A 22,888-nucleotide genomic window follows, 5' to 3' on the forward strand; every position below is an offset into this window, starting at 1 on the left:
TCAGAAAAACTTAGCTGTGTAACTTCAATAGTCACTTAAATTGTTCATGCCACCATAGCTGACTTTGGCTGAATCAAATTAGAGAACTATCACAGAGGCTGCTCTGCTCAGAGATGAGTGGAGGCTTCAGTGGAAGGTTTGCAGCAAGAACCCAGAGAGGGAAATAATTTCCTTTAAAGAAACTGGATCTAGAAAAGGGCCAGGTTGCTTGCCATAGAGTATTAATGAGATAAAAGCTTTGTGTTGTGATCTTTAGTGTGGATGGGGATGGGGAAACTGATATGAAAAGACCATGTATCCTGTAAAGAGAAACAGAAAAACTAAACCAAAACCTATCCTTCAAAACGTTCCCATCATACGTCTGTGAAAATTGCAATTCACAATATAGTGGAAGGAAATCTCTATAGTGTTGGTTATCCAAACACTTCTGTTTCCTTTTTGCTGTCATGTTTTATAGAAGGAAAGTATTTCAGGGTATTTCAAGGTAAAATGTAACTTGCTTGAAAAAAACCTGTATTTTTCTCTTTAGGAAATGGATTTTATTGGTCTATTAGAGGAGACTCAGAGTCAGAAGACTGATTTATATTTAAATCCCTGCTATTTATCTGCTTATCTTTTGGGTTATTCTAAGTAAATAATTTCATTTCTAAGACATTGTTTTCTCGAAGTGTAAAACGTGTGTTTGTCTGTGGGGTATTTCATGTTCTGTGGATGAATAATGTCATACAAGAACAAAATATTCTTAAAAATTAAAAATGTCTAGTTAAGCTCTTCAAACCCCAAAGACAGTATACAGATGTAACTTAACCTCTTAGGTAACTGGCACATTTGTTTACAAAATTATAAGGCTTTAGATTATGGAGCACTTTAAAAGGTTATATTTTGTACAAGTACTAATATAAAGTTATACTCTTTCCTGTCCTAGTCTCTAGAGGATGTCTGTACAACAGAACCTGCAGCCCACTACCCGCGATGGTGGGTTTGGTTCAGTTTGGCTTTTTTTAGGCATGATACTCTGAACTCCTAGCCCATGTTCCCTTTATCAGAAAAGATTTTCATGTACAAGTTCATATATGTGGCTAATTGGCTGTAGGCACAATTTCTCAGCAGGGTCAGTGAAATCTCCTAGCTATGTGCTTGGGTATACTTTTGCGAGAAAAGTTGCTACAGAAAACCATACAAGTATAACTTAATGCCAGCTCAGTAATGAGCAAGCGTATACAGAGAAATACGCCCTCTGCAAGTTACTGCAACAAAGTTTGGGAAGTGAGAGTTTTTAAATCTTGTGTCATTGTTCTGTCCTGCAGGAAGGACTCAAAAATATTTTTCTTAATTGTGTGCACTCCAATCAGTGAACACTTCATGAGGTAAATATGACAAAGCTTCTATTTCTGTTGCAGGGTCAAACTGAGGAGAGACACTTATAGGTAATATGCTGCTTTTTGAGTGACAACAAATTCCACACTGTCCATTTAAGTGTTATCATAATTGCCTCTCTAAAGGTTACTAATGCTGTTCCGAAGAATTTTTTAAACTAGTTTTCTGCTGCAGGCAAAAAGTGCATGTGTCTTTTTAATTCAGTCTGTACAACCAGGAATAAATATATATTTATAATTATCCCAGGTCCCCAGAATGAATTAAAAGACACACATAAATATTTACCAATTTAGGTATTCAGACGGCAATAAGAAGCTGGGTTTTTGCTTTATCTTAGTAAATAAGTAATTCCCTTATAGTCAACCCAATAGAAGAAAATCAAATCAGACCAGCTATATTGCCTCAAGTGTAGTTAAGTTCATCATTTTTGCTAAGGTTATAGTGGTAATGCAATATACCATGGAAGAATCTAATATTCAGCCCAGGGTGAAGATTGGGTATGCCAGAGGATTAGTGTCAGGGTGCTTTATAGAAGTGAAACTTGATGGACAGGCTGGAGACAGATCTACAGAATCTCATTAAATTGCTGAATTGTTCATTACTGAGCACTCTCACTGTAATAAAGTGCTCATTGACTTTGACAAATCCCCATCCCATGTCTTAAGGAAGAACAGCAAAGCAAGAGGTGTTGGGGAAGCTGGAGGAAATTGGCACAAAGTGGGGCAGATAATAGAAAAGCGGATGGGGGATGCTACTGTTTGATTTGTCTGTCTTACCTGTGACTAGTGTGGCCTCCCGCACACACGCGTGCATGTTCTGGCGATAGGAGTTCAGCGTGTCCGCAAGGCACCTTTCCTAGCAGGGCTCACATGAAGCCCAAAGCACAAATTAAAGCTTCCCTTAGAGAACCTCTGGAAAGGACGCCACTGTCTGCAGAGCACAGTTATTTTCACTAGTTTAAATTCCCAACCTCCACTGGGTGATTTGATCCGAATGAACATAAAGATTAAGGCAGTTATTTTAATGCATCAAAATGTGTACACAGAATGATGCTTGAATGTGATTTAAATGGAAGTGACTGCAGCTCATATCTGGCACATTTTGGATTTTTGTTAGGCAGCCAATTCACAATTGCCCAATTTTAGTGACTATCATGAAATATATCCTTGAAAAAAATAAAAGTGTGAGAAAGTAAACAGTAATATTAATGGTGGTGTACTAGGGTGTGGATTAATGCAGAGTACTACAGTAATTAATGTTGATTCTTTCAGAAAAGTGTGACTTCCAAACCATGATAAAGTGGAAAAACTAAGTAGTTCATTCTTCTGTCTGCCTCATAAAATCTTATGCAACTATTTGGCCCAGTGCAGGTGTGTTGCTTTTGGTTGAGACAATAGACAAAGAATGTAATGATGTATTTCTTAAAACAAAGAAACGAGAAAAACTCCATAGGCTGTGAGATTGCAGCAGTTTACTAGCCTCTATTGTTAGGGGGTTTTTAGCTAGCCTAAGCCAGTTACAGTGATTATTAGGTTACATAGGATTTGTTTTCATATTGATTTTTTTACATTTCACTAGCATGTGAGATCATGAAATATTATTTTGTTGACATGAAATTTATGACTTGTCAGTTGCATTAAAATGTGAGTAAACTTAAAGCAGTAACATGGAAGAAAGGTTTAAATGAAAATATTAAGAAAACTAAGGAAGAATTCTGAAAAAGCTGGAAGAAAAAAAGCATATTCTTCGGTATTTTTCCTTTTCATCATGGGCTATGCAGTACACTTTTTTCCACAGGAAATGGTCATGATGAGGACAAAAATCTCTAGTTTATCATGAAGTGAAAAGTGAATCTTTTCATAATTGGCCATTACTAGAAAGGCTCATTGGCTCTACTTAAAGGAAGCAGATTAATTCTTTCCCTTGATAATTGAAAAGGTAACCAAGCATTTATGATAGAATGTGTTCTAAGAGGAATCTAGCAGTAGAGGACTTCTTATTGGAACCCTAGCAAGTAGACAGCAAGCCAAGATTTAAGTAAAAAACTGATGTTAGCCTTAGTTGTAATACAGTTATGCCTTATCCTGTTCATTATTAGAAACCTCAGTGTCATGAGGCTTAAATGTTTATATTTCAAGGATCACACTAACAGTTGCAGGCAGAAATATCTACTGAATCATTCTGTTTCCCAGCAGTATATTGGTCAAATTATAGTACGTTAAATACTGCAACTGATCCAAGGTGAACTCTCGAATCATGTTTGGCAAAAGATCTTAATGTGAGATCAGTTGCTACCGGTTAAGTAGGTTGTTAAAGGATATATATATTTTTAAACAGCTACCACTAAAAATAGATCAATTTTAGTATTTGCCAATACTACTTCTGAAGCTAAGGTTAGGAGTTTTTTCTTGGATTTTTACTTTGCCGTGCAACTCAGTTTCTTGGTAATCAACTGATAAGCAAGCAATCTAGGAAAAATTGCTGGATAAAACTGCAGGAGTAGTTTATTCAGCTAGAAAGGATGCAGCTGTGTCGTCTTTTCCAGGACTAGGCTCCCAAAACATTCCAGCCCTGTTTATTTCCCTGTGTGCAACTTGTGTTCATAAAGCAGATGTTCTACATAGGAAAGTGTAGCACAAGTTATTCCTTTCGTTACTGTGGGTGTGGTATGCAAAATCAGTCTTTAGTCTGTAGTAGAGAAGTGTCTTTGCTTGAATAAATAGAAAAAATAAATGACAGGAAGACTACAATGTTACAGGGCAATAGGAGTTGTTAAGCATTTATTTTATAAAATAATAAATGTATAAATCCAATTTTCTTATTACAGGCCTGTTTATGCTTTTCTAAGAGAAAGTGCCCTATTTTCAACTGCCTTTTCTTACACTTGAGCTCCATTTTAAGTCTTCTGGTAGCATTTGTGGAGGGCCAAAAGTATTCTCCAGCAGAAATCCCATGGAATTCAGTGCTGTTGGAAATTCTGTGGTGTACGCATTACAGCAGGCTGCTAGGGTGGAACAGTTCTCTGCTGAAGACAGGCCCACAGACATCTTCCATACCTCTACAGTAATGCCCACATTTTCCTGTGCAGAACAGCAGTTCCTAAAGTGGGTTGTCGTGTTCCAGTACAAGCTTTGCCATTCCTTCAGTGCAGCGCTTGATTTTTTTTTTTTTTTTTTACTGTCAATCTTTTGATTCTAGAGAGCAATTTTCAACATGGAGAGTGAAAAATTAATCTTTCTCGGGGGTATATATATGTTTTGATGAAATGTGGACTGAGTGCCTTGCTAAATGTGAACTTAAGTTTTACTGCAAAACAAGTAATGAAATAAAATAGTAAGTGAAGGAAAGCAACTCGGTAATCAACGTTGTGTTTAAACAGTATATTAGCCTTTCACTGTTCAAGAAATAAGCTTAAGTGCTCTCTTGGGCAATAAGTGAAATTGTGTCTGGTGGTCTAATGCCTGTCCCTAGTGAGTATTTAACCTAAGCATAAAATCACCACACTAAAACGTGGCTGTCAGCCTCTCATCAAGAGAGGTACAGGAGAGAATAAAGGAGTTTGATGCATATCAAGGCCAAGGTGAATCGGTGAAGTTATGTGGGAAAATTCGCATATTACCCATGTGTGTCTTCCTGTGTTTTCACCACCTTTTTAGTACCCTATTCATGAGTAGTCTATGTAAAGTGCCAGAGCCACCCTTGAATCCCAGTATCCACTGTCCTGGGTCTGTGGTGCTTGCACTGTGTATCATGACGAGCTACAAGATTACGTAGCTACCATCAAACAAAAAGAGCATGAAAACATAACCTATGGTAGGATGTAGGTTTCCTTTTCCTCAGGCTAATTGTCACAATCACTGGTATTTCACCTGAACTGACTCTGTGCAATGGTAATATTCCTTACTGTCTCTCCAGAATATTTGTGTGGAATTCATTTTTATAAACATAGGCATATGCAGCATTTTTGGTAGGATATGCATGAAATGTAGGCCAAGCTGGCAGTTGTGGCACGGGATCTGCCAGAACATCGGTGTCCTCTGGAGCTGCAGACTAGACAGGGTTCAGCAGGCCACGGTGGATGGAGGCAGTGGGTGGAGGCAGCTGAATCTCACACTCTGCTCTGCTGATGTGCTCTGGTCACGTACATTTTTGCTCATATTTCTGCATGATTAGTAATGGCATTTTGGCTTACAGTGAACACGAATGCTGCCCCTGTTGGCACTGTCCCCTTACTTTGTGAAACATCTTTCCCCTTTGTCTGCTTTAACTTAAATCTTGTCCTTTACAGTAAAGTTTTGTGAACGTTATATGTACTTTTGTTCTGAACTTTTGAAAGTTACTGCCTGTTATTTCTTGTATGTTAGCTAATCTTCTTACTGTTACTTCTCAAGTATAGCGGTATAGAAAGGGATTTTCTATATTAAAACTAGACTTATGTTAGGAACAACCCTGTGCTCTTCTAATTTTCTTTTTGATACATGTCAGTTCCAATCAGAAAACTTGATTATTTTGCCACTGTTGCTGTGAGCAATAGAGAAATTGCTGGAAGGCATTACTTTTGCCTCAGTGTCCTACAGTAACATCACCTCACCTTATTTATCCCAGATTTAACTTCAGAACTGCACAGAGCGTCACATCAGTATTTAGGAAGGCTTCTGTGCTCACAGCTCTTGAATTTAGGTCACTCCTTCACCTAAGCAATGAATGTGTTTTGATTCAGAAAGCCAAAAAGAGGACACCGAGGTGTGCATGCAGCAAGAGCGCTTCTGTGACACTGCATTCTGGTTTTGAATTAGTCTGTTATCAGGGGGTTTGTGTTGACTGTTGTGCTCTTTGTGGCACTGATCTATTGGAGATTAACTGAAGTATTGTTGTATTAATGCACAGGTATGTGGTTATACAAAAGAAAGCTGCTTAGGCCATAGTGTTGTGAAAGCCAGGCATGGCTGGAAATATACCTTACTTTCATTTTAAAGTTAAAGAACGACATAGATAAAGACTAAAACCCACAGATATCACAGATAATAAAATGAAGCAGTCCATCGTTACTATCTTAGTTAACATCTTCTATTCAGAGATACAAGGATTAGTAATTTCTACTTTTTCAAAATCCCGGTAAAGCTGTTTAACACTTTTTCTGATGGGTTTAACTTGTGAAAAATGATAGCAAATGAGAAACTCTTTTGAGGATTCCCACTCTGTGTTTCAGTAAGTTTTCCTTTGGCAGCTGGTAGAAGCATTACCTCTATTTGTAACTATAGAGCCAAAGAAGAAGAAAGAAAATTGAATTCCAGGTTGTCTAAAACCATTCAAATTGTCTTCAATAAGTTAGAATCCATGTTTTGGGGTTAAGTGCTTTACATGTACCTGACCTAAATATGTAAATTTGGATGAAGTAAATTGATGCTGGGTACTGAAACAGGTTGCCCAGAGAGGCGGTAGATGCCCCGTCTCTGTAGACATTCAAGGCCAGGCCAGATGGGGCTCTGAGCAACCTGATCCAGTTGAAGATGTCCCTGCTTACGGCAGGGGGTTGGACTAGATGACCTTTGAAGGTCCCTTCCAACCCAAACTATTCTATGATTCTATGATGCCTATATGTCTAGACCTGCTATGAAGTGGGTGCAGTTCAGCTTGACAACTGAGGTCTGACCAGCTCTTGTCCCTTGCTGTCTCTCCTGTCCCAGGACCAGAACACTAGTGGCTCCAGGAGGGTGCGGAGGCAAGGAGATGGAAAAACAGTAGCACTCCTGCACATCCTTGCTTACTCCAACAGGGAGGCTTTGGCAGCTTCCAGATGTGTGAGTGAGCTGCAGAGCTGGGGGTTGCATTGTCTCATGACGAAGGGCCACTTATACTCCTTTGATCACCTTGGACTCTCTTGTGCCAGGGAGAAATGGAAGAAATTACAACAAAAACATTTGTCAGAAAGATCTTAAGCAAGCCTCACTGTGAAGTGGCTTCCAAGCTAGAGGTCTATGTGGGATAGTAATGACAGATGGAAAGATCACAGTCTCTGAAGTGAGAATCTGTGCTAAAAAGCTTTCAAACTGCTCCTTTAGAGTAGCGCCTGTTTCAATGTTCATGTGAAACCGTATAGGTCTGAATTTTATGAGGCTCAGCTTCTAGCAGTTGCAGTCGTTTCAGTTTGCTTCAGCTATGATTTAGTTGATTTAAATAATAAATTTGTTTATTTTAATCTTGTAATAAGGAAGCTCTGACATTCCCAATTCATGAGATACATTTGGGATCTTTAATGCATTTACAAACGTGGCTATGTTTAAGTCACTTTTTAAAAGAAGTAACATTCTTAGGATAATTAGTTGATTTTGAAAAAATAAGTTATCACTTAAAAATGAGTCCTGCGTTAATCTGAAACCCATCAATAAAATTGACATCATTAAGAAGATGTGATTTGATTAAAAGGGAAACTGTTCTGTTTTCAAAAAAGCCGAGTGAGCTTCTGCTAGTGTATTTGCTTGGGGTTTTTTTGTGTTTAAAAAAGCAATGGGTAAAAAGAATCCCTTTGTGAAAAAACAGCGTACTCCTAAAATACATCTGTAACTTTGTTGTTGCCATGCTGTCCTCTGAGGCACCTTCTTCGTGGGATTTGAGAAAGCAGAATTGTCTGCTGACAGGAAAAGGCCGAAGTGTTCCCACAGTTAGTATTTGTGGGCCTGTCCGTGTTAAAATGGGGTTCCAGCAGTGCTTTGGAGTTGAAGAATCGGGTTTACTAATGCGTAACGTGAACTTCAGTGGTTGGCGTTTGCTAACTGCGGGGCTGAAGTGGCTGGGAGACAGAAGGGGAGACTCAGCTTTTGTCTGCGAGAGCCAGAAGGGTAAGCTGCCACTGGTCTTGTCAGGGGGCCTAGCTGGTTCATTAAAACAGCACAAGAAAACACAAAGTTCTTGTGAAGGTGCTGGTGATATCACTTGTTAAAAAAAACCAAACCAAACCAACCAACCAAACATAAAAAAAAAAATAAAACCACCTGGTGATTTCACTTGGAAAAATTGACCACGGTGACTTTGTAATAACATGGCATGTTGAGAGCACACACAATATATAAACAACTAAGGAGAATATGTACTTTGATGTACGTTTTTATGTGTGACCTAAAATATTAATGATGTACAAGTCCTGTAGAGCTGTTGTCAAGATTATTATAGAAAATGATACATTTATATATGATTTGTTGGATTTGCCTATTAAATCCTTAGAAAATTATACCCTAACAACAGGGAAGAAAGGAATAGGAATCTTTCTACATTCAAGAACCATTTATACTAATTTTCACAGAGCTGAATTGCATTTTTATAGAATTCTGTTGATTTTGTGCCTATTTCACTCTCTAACAATTTTTACTGATTAAAGCTTGTAGATTCCTGTCTCCATAGAGAGCCACTGTATTTCTAAAATATATTTTGGGGGAAAAATAACAAGAGAAGAATAGCAATAAAACCAATGTGTACAGGATGGTGAAAGATGGTCATTTTCACTTATAATTATCTACCAGCAACTTAGTTTGATGGTAAATGTGGCTATGTAAAGTTTCACTGTGTTTGACGTCAGCCCGAATGTTTCTTCTGAAAATAAAAATGAGCAATTCTAGATTTTGGAATAGTAGCTGCTACAGAGTGGAGAGATCCTCTTCTTCTACCTCCTCTGCGCTCTGTCCTCACCCTGTTTGAGAAGAGAAAAAAGCTATTGTAAACTTTGATCTCTTTAAACTGAGATCACATAACAGTTAAGAGCCCTGGTTAGACAGCTGTGTTTACGAAGAGATAAGCTTCTGTTGGTTGCAACTTCAGAAAAACTTATCAGAGAGAAAACACCTAGCAATGTTGGTTTTACCATCATGACAAATGATGGAGGGGCCAAACTTGAGCATTTTGTGATGCGTTAGAAAATGGATGGCAAGAAGTTGTTACCTCAGAGCTTCTTGCCATTTGATCAAGTTATTAAAGACAGGCAGATCTATTAAGTTCTACAGGTTTTAGGAACCTATGAAGTTACATTTTAGTAATGTTTATGATTGGAGGGTTGCTTGTAATTTCTAATTATCTTCATGGCTAAACCTGTTTGAAAGGAAGAAGCAAGGTTCTGTCTCTAGATACTGTATTTTGAGTTTGGTTTTATTGCTTTGCTTTACTCTGGATAGATCATCACTCTCCACACTCCTTTCTGATGAACCTGTTAAAATAAAATTCACTTTGATTGCAGGAGTAAGTAGAGCCTTTACAGTGTGATTAATCACAGCCCATTTATTTTATCTGTGTACACTTCCAGGTGCCATAGTCATTGCAGTGCACAGGAAAATAGAGTGGTTGTCATTAGTGGGGTACCTGTAAAGTCTGTTGCAATAGGGACTACACACTAGCTTGTACAGGTTGTAAACACACAATTGTACACATGGAGTGTCATTCCTGGGCTTGCACTGGGCCTTGCTTGTTCCTTCCAGCATAGCAGAAGAAGCACATCTGTAGATCTGCCTGTGTAGAGAAGCTCCAAATGTCTGTAAAGGAAAGTACTCCATGGTTTGAGGACTTGATCACACAAGAACACACTTCTCTTGATGCACAGTACAGGGTAAGATAGTTTTCTTTTTGCTGCTACAAGATTAAGAAAGAATGCAGTGTTTTATTTCCTGTATGGAGATGTGCTTTTCAGTTGCAAAAGTATCTCAAATACTTTTGTCAGATGATATTTAGGGATCCATTTTGTCCTCAGTTTCAGATATCTGCATCTCACCAGGTTCCATTCTGCGTCACGAAGCACAAAAAACTCTGCAGGATTTGGGTAGTGGAGGAAAGAGACTCAATTGTGAACAGCTTGAGGGGACAGAAGATTTTGATTATGTCAGCTGTACCATTGCTCTCTTCTGTCATATCACTTAATTTTTCTCTTCGTTCCCATGTTGGGAAAATGGATGAAATGTATACTTCTCTCAGAGAAGCTCAAGTTTTACTGCTTATAAATTGCTTTGAAATACTTGGAAGGAAAGTGCTATATAATTTTGAAGTTCAGATTCCCCAGAAGGTGTAAAATGGCAAACTTCCATGAGCTGTGATAATTTACAACAGCTGAGAGTTTACCTTCTGTCCCTACCTTACTTCACTTTGAGCTCCAGTAGATTAAAAGTTTAGTTTTTCTATTATAGCAGCTCTTTGCTTTAATATAATATGACTCATTACCATATATAATGCTATATATGAATGTAGTTCAGCTAGCCTTTTGTAAAGCTGATTTTTGAACATAGTTCTTTTATTGCAAGTCTAAAAAGCTGAAATGTTTCTATTGAGGTTAGTCAATGTCTTCTAGGTAGGCTTCAGTTTAATCTCATTTCCAGTAAATATAGGAAATGGTAAAATAAAATGCATTGGATGAAGTGTGTAAAAGAAGTGAACAAAATTTTTAAAAGCGCATACTATATTCTTAAATGTTATTCTAAAACTGTGTTGTTTTTTTTTTTTCTGTGTTTTTCCTATGAAACACATACAGGACAGTATCATTATGTCGCACCAGGGAGGAAGGAAGCTCACAGTAAAGCACTAGACTGACAATGCAAGAGACTGTATTTGGTTGGTGAAGAGTTTGTCTTTAGGATAAAGAATTTCTCCCTTCCTCAGAAGGACGTTGTGCAGAAACATTTATTCAAAATTTCTGAGATGGAAATATAGCTGTTAAAATTGTTACTGATGGAGCTTTTTAATTATGACTAAGAAAACTTCCAGGACATGTAGCTTATGTATCCCCCTTGTACCTGTTGAAGGCTGTGCAGGACAATATTTTAGTCTAGCAGCCCTGTGAGGAAGTCAAGGAACTGGTGATTGATGCTTTACGGCTTAAATGCTTTAAAGAAGATAGATCTTATCAGCACTTGAGAAAAAATGAGAAGTATTTTTAATACATTATGATTCACTTTAATGCTGTTAATTTTGATAAACGTTTGCTATTAATACACCTGCATTATGTACCTCTACTTTAATCGCAGTATAATACCATGAAATGTACCATTCGTGCTGCTAGACAGACTTCAGCCAACAACTCCACTTGCTGCGTGTTATTCAGTGCTGAAAGATCAAAATCAAATTTCTGCTTCTTGGAAAGCGGTTTATGACTGCAGGGCTGGTGTTCTGGAAGTTGTATGTTGTTGCCTTGACATCACGTAGATCCCAAACCAGCAAAATTCCAACCAAGAGGTAGAGCAATTCTTATTTAGCAGACCAAGAGCTTCCTAAAGTAGCACTCCAGACAAATCCACTGCAGGTTTTATAGAGACTGATAAGAGGTCAGGGGAACATAAACTAACAAGTGCTTTCACTCTCCAGATCTAATGAACCTTAGGGTTATTGAATCTTCCCTTTGGGCCACATATTTCCTGAAGCCATAACTCGTTTATGTTTGGCTTCCCTGTCTATTGCCTGAGCCTACTCTCTGATCCCTCAGTCCTCCGAACTCTGTCCATCTGTGAGGCTGTGGGTCGGTGACTGGGTGGCAGTGGTTATGGTTGGCTCTGGAAGGGTGCATGTTTTTTCTTTCCTGCCAGCTGTGCTCTCAGACTCCAGTTTGAGAATGCATTTTAGGAGCCCCCTTGTACACAAAGCCAGTGCCACTCCTGAATCAGGGGTTTAGCAGTAGTGTGGGGATGGGGTGGCTGGGCAGGAGCTGGAGACAAATAGCGGAATGACAGCATCTTTGGCTATGTGGTGGGGTCCTTGTGGTGAGGAAATGTGAATGTGAGACTTTTCTATTTGTGTAGAGAGAAGCACGTTTGCTTCTGAGCCTCATCTCTGCTCCATCCAACAACGCACGTGATCGCAGTTTCCCAAACTGTTAGTTCTTTTCTTCATTGGCACGTTAGGCGTGTCTTTGGGTCATTCCCAAGAGTTCACTAAATCTGTATGTGTACTGTAGACAGTGTCTTTAGACTTGGCTGGTTTAATATTTGAAACAGGAAGAAAGGTAAAACTCAGCTGTCAATGGAGTGGAAGCACAGGTGGAAAGTACTTGCCAAGTCACTGGCAGACTGGGCAGCTTTTGTCATGCTTCTTTTATCTAGGACTTGGAGCTAATAGATCTTCCTTAATTGGGCTGGGTTGGAGCCTTCGTGCTATCCGAGGATAGTAAGACTTTCCTCACTATGCAAAGAAAAGCACCGGAGAGCCTGGTCTTTTCAACCCACTTACATCAACGGTAGACTTCAATAAATTAAACAGGAACAAATGAAAATGGCATCCTCTGTGTCAGCCAGGATGTGCAAGCTTGCTCACAGCTTCTTCAGCTGAGGGCACTTGTGTGTTTTCCACTTAGATGAATGTTCTGCCTACAGCCCAAGACTCTTAAGGGATTAAAACTTCCATCTGTAGTGTGAGGAAAAGATACAGGAAACAAAACTTCTTAAAAGCCTTTGGTATTTGGATCAGTCTTCCCTATCCACTCCCCCTTCGGGCAAATATTAATCTTTGCTTCTAAGCTGCTTTTTTGTTTTTATATGCTGACCTGAACGTTGGTGTGTGTTTTTTGATGTTTGACAGACTAGAGAACATCTGATGATGACCAAGATCACAGAAAAAAAGATTTACCGCTTGTCATTTGAAATACTTGCTTCCTTCAGAGGTACAAAGAGGTTCTTTTGATTTACCGCACCTTCCTTACAGCGCGGTTGTGAGGATGGGAAGCCATGTGGCTGGAGCTGACGGGAGCGAACTGTAGCTAAGGTGGTACAGGAAACTTGAATTTTCTATTTTCTTCAAATTTTGCCAAAACAGCCCCCAATTTTTCTTTTTTCTTTTTTTTCTTTTTTTTTTTTTTAAATTTATGAGGCACTCTGATTCTGTGCTGGTAAGGTAAGAAAAACCTAGTGGGGCTGATTCATTTTTTTATCCCTTAGAATGTGGGAATGAGCAACCCACCAGAAAACTAAATATTGATGCTGTCAGTGGCATGATAATTGGTCTCTGCTTTCATCTCCAAACAATCCCTTGCTTGGCTTCCATTATTCATTGTAAGAGGAAAAGGGTTATTAATGCACTGTTCTTTAATTTTTTTTTTCTTTTGTGTGTGTGTGTGAGAGAGGAGAGCAATAATGCAATAAATATATTGGCTAAGAGAAAACATTTGCAAGAGATCCTTGCCCATTTTCTTAAATCTTCTCTTATCATGAAGAATGTGAGCTGTGATAAATTGTTCTGCTAATCAAACAGCACTGAAAGGTTAGGTCATTGGAAGTCTTTAGTCATTTTGTGCTTTTCAAGAGTGAATTTGTTAAAATTATGCTGAATACCCACTTAAAGCCCGGGCTGAAAACCCTACCTGTGTTTTATAACTCTGCGCTGTCAGAACTCGTAATAAGTCAAACATTCTTTCAGAGGTACTCATAAGGGAGAAAAAACCCTGTAAATTTAAGAGTAATTTCAGATTGTAAATGAAAAAGAGAGGCACGACTGTTCATTTGCACCAATCATGCCTTCCTTTCATCTGCTCTGATTAGGCCTGGTGCGGTTTCATCAAACTACTCCATCACTGAGCTGTCACTCCAGTCGTCTGTTGATTGAAAACAATCAGGGCTCTGATGGCACAATTATTCTGACCCTTTAACTAGAGGCTGCTGTGATAATGAAAGGTTGATTATGATAGTTTGTGCCTCTTTCAGTTTGCCAAGAAGGTTAATTTGGGCATCAGACGGATGTTTAATGGGCGCTTGCTGGCTACACTGAGGTAAATGAGAACGTGCAGTCTTCGATATTGCACGGATATAGTTTGGCTGTCAATCATTGTCATTTTGAGTTTGTGCCTCACACTCTGGAAATCACATTTTATTTTTTCCTTGGGATTTAATTTATTCTGTGCCCTGAGGAAGTTCTTTCACTCTGTGACCTTCACAGTAGCTTTCTCTGTCTCTTTTCCCTTCCCTCAAATGGAGCCCAAAGGCATAATACATCTAGAGGAACATTTTTCTTTCATTTTTCACCTTACCAAAAAAAAAGAAAAAAAAAAAAAGAAAAAAAAAGAAATATTAAAATCCCTGTTTATCAGCTCACCCTGAACAGAGCAAATGTTTTAATTCTGATTGTAAAATCAAGATGTGCAAATGAAAGGGTGCCCGCTTGCTAGCGCAGCGCCACACAGGAGGCTGCTTACATAGACACGCATTTGTAAAACTGACAAACAGGTAATTTTAAAATGTCTCTGTGTAAAGAGCATGGGGGGATGGCACAGCTTTATTTTCACAGGCTACACGCATGTGCCTCAGCCTGGTGCCTTGTAAATATGGCCTCAGTTACTGTACTACAACTTTTTGAGTTGGAAAGTCTCTCTTCAAGGTTCAGGGGCAAAAGGTATTTCATTGCTGATTCAGAGATTATTAATATTTACTGTGTTCAGATTGAGAGAATCCTATGCATAATTTTGTAGTTGTTTGGCTCATGGTGCAAAAGAAATGCAAATACCTTATAATTTTGATTGTTCTACATGCAGCTCGTTACAGTCTTATTTTTATGCACATTTTTAATTTAAAATAAAAAAAATTTTATCTTTAAGGCTCTTCAGCATTGAGGTTTGAGCCACTCCTTTTCTATGCTGCCCACAACTTTAAGGTAGTACCTGATTGAGACAATTGCAAAGAGAGTCTGGAGGCTGTGCTGTATGTACTAACTTCTAAAAATATTCACATGCAACTCATGGCTTTAAAAAATTGTGTTGTGGTTTTTTTTGTTGTTGTTTTGTTTTCTCAAAAACAATTCTTCACCCATATGTTTTTATTCTTAAATGGGTGATATAGTGCAATGTAGTTCATCTTACTTAAATAAAATGCTTAACTTGATATCTTAACCTCTCTGGGTTTTGTCCTTTGTAGTGTCTGGAGAGAGAGAAGGACTGAGACCCTTTAGAGATCCTAATGTAGGACCTTTGGAAATCCCTGTTAATTTTTTAAAAGTGGAAGTTCATAGCCTTCAGCGGACTTTGTTTCAGAGCTTTAGTAAACGTCCTGGTTTATCCATGGATTTTGCCCCTGGACTTGGGATTTGAAGAGCCAAGGTGGTGCTGACAAGAGCCAACTGAGATGAACAGTCTGGTTTCAGTCTGGAACACCTGAGACTTGCTGAGTTAGGTAAACTCTAAGGAGAGGCCAAATCATATGCAAGTTTATAGCCAAAAGATGTATTTCTAGTGTTTTCAAACACTGAGCTCCAAGTTTTGCTTTTTGAAATACCCTCAGTGTCTTAAAGTAATTGCTGTAGTAACTGTTGCTTTTATGACTCTTTTTGGATTACAAATTAATAGGAGCACATCTATAGCACTGTCCAATATGCTAACAAGACAAAGATATTAATTTGATTTTTTTTTTTCTGGCCTAGCATTTTTCTTAAGCAACAGAAGGACTGTCCAGATGAGATTTCTGTTAAGAGATTTGTGGTTCTTTCTGTTTCCTTGATATTTATCATAATCAGACTGTCATGCAGAAATCTGATAATTTGTGTTGAACATGTATCAGTCCAGGAAAATACTTCCCTCCACTTTTCCATATTTAAAATTTTCCTTTCTCCTAGTACAAAAATGTTCACTATGTTATTGTATTTTAAGATTTCCTTTTGTTCTAATGTGACAGTATGAATTCATTGTTTCAAAACCTTGTAAGATTTAATGTTTCCTTTTATTCGTTGTTTCTAAAAAACAACAACAAACCCAAACCTCAAAAAACCTCTTTTTTTTTTTTTTTTTTCCAACCACTGAGACTTTTTAGCTTCATCTCACTTATTGGAGACCTCAGATGTTATAAACTAGCATGATTCCTTTGCGGTCTGTGTGGCTACAACATAGATACATCAACTAAAGATCAGACCAAGATGACTTTAAAGGGGTTCCCGTGTCCTCTGCCTCTCACAGAGCCCAGGCTTAGAGGAGTGTTTGCTCTCTCAGAACACTGTGGACATAAACTTTTCCTGACACTGACTTTGGGACTTAAAGTAGTTTCCAATTAAGCTGGGTCTAATGAGTGTATCAAGCTTTTTGGACTCATAAAGTAGCTTGGCTTTTCTGATGAGAAAACTGGCTGCGATGCCAGGAGAAGATCTGGTGTGTTCCCCAGCAGAGGGGCATGAAAAGGGTTGCAGGGGGCTGCCAAATGGGCAAGGCACAGGTGTGCCAGGCTCTCATGCCTCCTGGGAGAGAGAGATGGCAGCCCAAAAGGCCAGGTAACTTCTTATTGCAGGATTGTCTTCAACAGGGGTGAAACTCTTGAATTCAGCTTTAACCTCCACGGTCTCTGTGCCGTCTGTGGCTGTGGTACATATGTGGTACATACCTCATTAACAGCAGGGAGGGAAGGACCGGACTTTGGGGCTATGAGAATTGGACTGTCGAAGCACCGTGCTGGAAGCAGAAGCAGCCGTTGGAAATGCAAAGAAATTGCCATCCAACATGCAGGTGTGTTTAGATGTCTTCTCCAACTGTGCCACAATATATTTTTCCATCTGTTTTCTGCTGTTTTGAGAAAGTACTCCATTGCTAAATCAAGCAATGTAACCTTGGAGAAGAAAAATCCTTTGGGTTAAGACTTTAGAGTGAGAGAATTAATCTACTTTGAAAATCCTGTCCTTCCGAGGGTCTTCTTCTGTCATTTACTTAGTTTAGAAGATGAATATGGCAAAATATATTATTTATTAAAGTTGATATAGGCACTAGGCTGTAGCTTCCTTTTCTCACACGCTCATACATTAAAATTAATAGAAAAGAAGCTTCTAGCAGTTTAAACAGAATTTGCCTATATGGCACTAGGAGTCTTTCCTTATTTTTGTAAATTATTTAGCAGTGATACAAATATTTTAAACTTCGAAATTGTGGATGGTCTCTTTGTTCTTGCTTGCTTACTTGTTTGCTTTTTAAACATAGTTGTAATTTCAAGTGCTATTGGTATTTCCTTAGAGAAGTCTGAATGTCTTTCCTTGCAGTGTCATAAAGTGTATAGCGGCTTTGAGCTGATTTTCCTAATACTGATTATAGTTGCTAATCACTACTGCAAGAGAGGCTAAAAAATAGATGCTATAATCAGTATATAAATGGCATAATTTTGGAGTTTCTACATAGGCATCGGGTTTCTAAGTCTGGATTAAACAAAACCTGAGTAAAGGCGGTGAAACTTGCACTGATAAATGCCATGTGTTCATGAGTGTTAGGTTTGCCTCCTTTATACTGAAGAAAATTTAGAACTGTATTACAGTCCATCAGTGACTATTTCTACTACAAGCAAAACACTTGGGAGCCTAATTTTATTTCTTTTGAACTTTTCCCTCTCCAGGCTTCCAATAGCTGCCAAACAATCCAGTTACTAGAATATCTGTTCACCCACATAAATAACTCAATTTTCTTCCATGCTTCCATAGTATGAGACACCATGTTCTGCTAGAGAGCTCTATAACAATGTGTCCTGCATACCAAATGTGTAAGTCTAAGGCTCAGTTTGCGAGTGCCCCTAAAACCATATGACTTGTTCTATAGTCCTGTGTCACGATTTAGGAGATGAATATATTCTATGAATATACATATAAATACCTACATTTGTAGCTTAAATTCCTAGCAATTAGTTTTAAGCAGTGTCCCGAAATGAATTTGTGGGATTTAAAAATCAAGTAACAGTCATTGTTATCAACAGCAAGATAAGGAGATTAAAAGATTATAACTATTATCTCATATGACCTTTGCTCTGCCTCGAAGTGCCACAGATTAGGTGTGGGTCACACAGGACACTGTTGTCAAATTGTGTTCAGCAGTAGCTCGAGTTGATCTGGACAGGAGCTTCTAAACACGTTGTGATTCCCAGAACTCAGCTCCCTCCCTAAGACCCAGTAGAGCTTCTCTGCTGATTATCAAATGCTTACAGGCCATCCAGGTGATGTAGCGTTCTTAGCCCTGCTTTCTAAATTAATAAATTTCTAAATTAATACAGCAAAATGCAGCAGTCCACCGCAAACTGACCTCAGGCATGGAGTCTGGTAAGAGCCAGTAGCTCCCTACACAAAAGACAGCCTGGGATTCACCTTACCCTCCCCGTTGCTGGTGCAGTTACTCTTCAGAAAGAAAAGGTAGTAGTAGTGTAGACCAAAGATACCTTTCGGTGTAGCATGTAGAGGCTCCCAAAGAGGTTAGTTTGGAAATCTGGAAATTTAGTTTGGAAAGATTTAAAAGTTTTCATCAATAAAGATGCAGGACAGATGAGTGGGGATGAGATAGTGGAGGAAAGGATGGAGAAAGTTTGGGTTCAAGACCAGGAATAGATTGTACGCCTCCTGTAAGTGCCAACAAAAAAATCTTTGTATCACATTGCACCATTGCTGTGGTTTAGAAATTCTGTGATTTTAGAGAAACTTTAAGTGTTATTGGTTTCAGTGAAACATTTGTGCAACTCCAGGAACACTCTCAGTACAGACCAAACTCTGTATGAACCAAGTTGCTTTTGCCCAATTTCATTCAGCAGAGAAAATATCTTGTAATGGAGATGTCCATCCCCTCTACTGTAGGTCCTCACACATCGTATATCCACAAATGAATGCAGATACTGTGTCTGTGAAAGTTATGAATATATGTAGTGTTGCTTGCTTGCTTATGTAGTATTTACTGGGGGTGAGTTGGAGGAGAAGAAAGGAAAGATGAAAGGTAAAGTTCTGAGATATTAGCAGGTGTTAATCTTAAACTTCCTTTAAAAGCCTTGTGGTTACCAAGACCTGGTTTATGTTAGAGTCTGTAATGTATGTTGTTATAGCACAGGTGATACCTCCTGAACACCATTTTAGATGTGAGTGAAGGCATGTACTATTAGCAGAAGAAACCAGTCTGTTGGATGCAAGTGATGACAGATAAGAGTTCATTTTTTGTAAACTATTCTCCTTTAATATAGCAACCTACACATCATTCATTTGGTATGAATTCAGTTACTGTCTTCAACATGATGAAGATAGCGTAAATTCCACTTGAATTTCAAGTGTCTAGTCAATGATGAGAGCTAAGTGCCTCTGAAGACTTTGAGGAATGATTCATATGGCCTAAGACATGGAGTAGGGAGTTGCCTAAAACCACTCACTGGGAAACACCCAACACATGGATTTGGTGGATTTAGAACACGTGAATAAAATGCTCAATGATCTCAAGTCTATAAACACTTTCAAATATATTTAAATAATTCCTTGTTTACTAGCAGGTCTAAACACGTATTGGTAATGCACATTTTGAAAGTCAATACAGAGGTTGAATAGCAGTGTGCAGAAAAGGTGTTTCAAATTAATCTTAATTAAGAAGGTGATTTTAGTTTGTCATCTTCCCTTTCTGAAATAATATGGAAGCAGCAATAAACTTGATATGCCATGTGTGTATGAAAGCCATGAGTAAGACAGAAGCTTTTCAGACCAGCTCCTAGATGGGACATTCCCATAAGCAATACAGGGGAGTAAGTTTTAGATCAAACTGTTGTTGTCATACAACTAATTAGAGACTCCTGCTCCACGAGTTCTTTGTCAGGATGAAACGAAGTGTCAAGCAGAGGAGTCTGTCCTCATCCAGAACTAGTCAATGTCTTTGTTAATGACCTGGATGAAGGAATAATATGAGGTTCATGTTTTTGAACAATCAGAGTGTGGAATGGCCTTCACTTCTGAAAATACAATAAGGGCTGAGAATGATTTCAACAGATTGGAGCAGTGGCCTGAAGTAAATAGTAGAGAGTTCAGGGATGGCAGAGAAAGCATGGCACTTTGTGGAAGTTCTGCAGAAAAAAAGAGATGGGAATAGTATTCAGTCATAAGCTTAAACATGATTCAGGGATGTCATAGTGCTCTGACAGTCTCATGTAGTGATGTACAAACAAGAATGGAATAGATTGGTGATCCTTCATTCAAAGTGATCTTTCCCATCTATTTGCTACTACTACAACCTTAAGACGGAGATTTTATCCAGTTTTCAGCAGCAAGCATTAAGAAAGAGGGGCATTTCCTTTCAATAACAGAGAACTGTGAGCCAAGCAACGGAAGTTTAGAAAAGCTGGCCAAAGGTGGATTGGGAGACTCTTTTTATTCAGAGAAGAGGAAACTGCAACACACATAACAAAATGCATTGCAGATGAAGAAGGAAAGGAAGGTAGCAGACTGCTTTTTGACCTGTATGGATGGATTAGTTTCAAGGGTTGATCTGGGGGTTCCTGAGCTCTGGAGTTTAAACTCAAAGGTGGAAGATGAGGCAGTGACTTGAAAGGTTTAGAGCTCCTGTGTAGGTAAAAGGAAAATCTGTCTGAGAGGATAGCTGAGCATGGGAATGTTTGGGTATCTTCATCACTGGAGACTTTCAAGAACAACTTACATGACAATTCTTGAAATGGTTTAGGCCCTTCCTAGCCTCTTTTTAGATCTAGTTGGATTCAATATGCTTTATGTAATTTAACATCTATGTTTAATTTTGGCTATTGATGCCAGCTGCAATTGCTGAACAGTTTTAGAGTCTTTCTTGCCACTTTCTGTCAGTCCCAAACCAGCAGAGCCTTTTCTCTGCCTCTTTCTTCTCTGGCTTAATTTCTGGTGCCTTCACACCTCTCTCCACTTCATGACTAAAATAAATGAAGGAAAAAATATTTAAGATTTCAGTATGTATTTTGTTGTATTCCTTCAATATTTTGTTATAAATAGAATGAAACATGGAGGGTAGAAAGGGCTTTTCTTTCTTATCATCTAACCATAATCATACTCTTCTTTCTAGAGTACTTGTGGTATCCAGTGATCACATAGTCTCTACATTTATATTATTTGTCCAGCAGCTTGATTCTTGTATATCATGGTCTCCTGCAGCATCACTAACAGTTTGCACAGCAAGAGTATTGCATTGCAGTATGGCAACCTGATAATGCTGTGGAAATTCTTTAGGGAGACTGGTGCAATTAAAAGCTTTTACGTATATTATAGATGGAGGTTTAGTAAGTATCTCTTACGTTGACTGACATGCATTAGTAACTAGTTTTTCTATTGATTGATTTCACTACTGAGGCAAGTATATAGGTCTTCTTGGAGTGCAAGCACAGTTTTCAAAAGACCAAATTTTGACAGAATTGTACACAAATAATTGGTGTCTTCTTTTTCCCTCCCTTCCCCCCACTTTTAGCTGGCTGTGAGGTGGCTGGAACACAACTGCCACTACCAGTACATGGATGAACTTCTACAGTATGTCCGCTTTGGCCTTATGGACGTGGATACGCTGCACACCGTAGCTCTTTCGCATCCTCTTGTCCAAGCCAGTGAAACTGCGACAGCGCTGATTAACGAGGCCTTGGCTTACCACCAGAGCGTCTATGCACAGCCCGTTTGGCAAACCAGAAGGACAAAACCTCGCTTCCAGTCAGACACTCTTTACATTATTGGTGGGAAAAAACGTGAAATCTGTAAAGTGAAGGAACTGCGATACTTCAATCCGGTAGATCAAGAGAACGTTCATATCGCAGGGATTGCCAACTGGAGCGAGCTGGCGCCCATGCCTGTCGGGAGAAGCCACCACTGCGTCGCTGTCATGGGAGACTTTCTTTTTGTCGCTGGTGGAGAGGCAGAGCACTCCACGGGGCGTTCCTGTGCGGTTAGAACTGCCTGTCGCTACGACCCCCGCACCAACTCGTGGGCTGAGATAGCTCCAATGAAGAACTGTCGGGAACACTTTGTGCTGGGAGCAGTGGACGAGTACCTCTATGCAGCAGGGGGGAGAAATGAATTGCGTCAAGTGTTACCCACCGTGGAACGCTACTGCCCCAAGAAGAACAAGTGGACCTTTGTACAGTCCTTTGATCGATCGCTCTCGTGCCATGCGGGATATGTGGTGGATGGTCTTCTTTGGATATCAGGTAGAAAACGTTTCACACAGTTTGAGGTACTAACAAAATACCAAACTACTGTCTCGAACAAAACTAGTAAAACTTCTTTGATTTATACGTCAGGATAACGTTTGTCTTAGGGGATGGGTATTTCAAAGAATTTAAGCCTGGAAGCATACAATCAAGCCTGATTAGGAGTATAGGAGCATAGGAGCATAACATTATGCTTTTTTTTTTTTCTGTCTGCTAAATATCTCTGTGTATTTCAAAGCTGCATATATCATATATGCTACCTCTACTCACCATTCGTAAACCACAGTGAATCGAAATGATAACGCGCTTTTGGACAAATTTCAGATGACAAATTCTGTGTGCTTCTCAAAAACAAAAAGCAAGACCCAGTTTCTGTGGTATGATCTGGTACCACTGTGCCTTACTCCTGATAACGAAATGGAGAAATAAGTGGGTTTTGGCTTGTGTAGATCCAGGGCTTGAAGGCAGGTGTATGCACTGCTCCCATGTGCTCTTCACAATATTGTAACAGGCCAAGATGACCTCTGTTAGAAACCATGTGTGTCTCTGACTGTCCATAACAAGTGCACAGAACTGCCTGGATGTAATCATAGCTTTATGGCACAGATAAATGAAAGTATAGGCCTTGTAATCTTAGTTGC

At 39.0% G+C, this 22,888-nt stretch overlaps 1 protein-coding gene across 6 annotated transcripts in view; it reads left to right on the forward strand.

The window, feature by feature from the left end:
- KLHL32 (kelch like family member 32) overlaps positions 1–22,888 on the forward strand; it is a 118,774-nt gene that overhangs the window by 79,232 nt on the left and 16,654 nt on the right. For 5 of the 6 annotated variants that reach the window (XM_065631084.1, XM_065631088.1, XM_065631085.1 and 2 more), the window contains one exon: positions 21,518–22,244. In XM_065631084.1, coding sequence (XP_065487156.1) covers positions 21,518–22,244 — 727 coding nt within the window. Of the gene's footprint in view, positions 1–1,342; positions 1,368–21,517; positions 22,245–22,888 lie in introns of those variants that run through there. The other variant, XM_065631090.1, reaches the window with a different exon arrangement.

Source organism: Caloenas nicobarica, chromosome 3 (assembly GCF_036013445.1).
Source record: "Caloenas nicobarica isolate bCalNic1 chromosome 3, bCalNic1.hap1, whole genome shotgun sequence".
NCBI classification, from domain to species: Eukaryota; Metazoa; Chordata; class Aves; order Columbiformes; family Columbidae; genus Caloenas; species Caloenas nicobarica.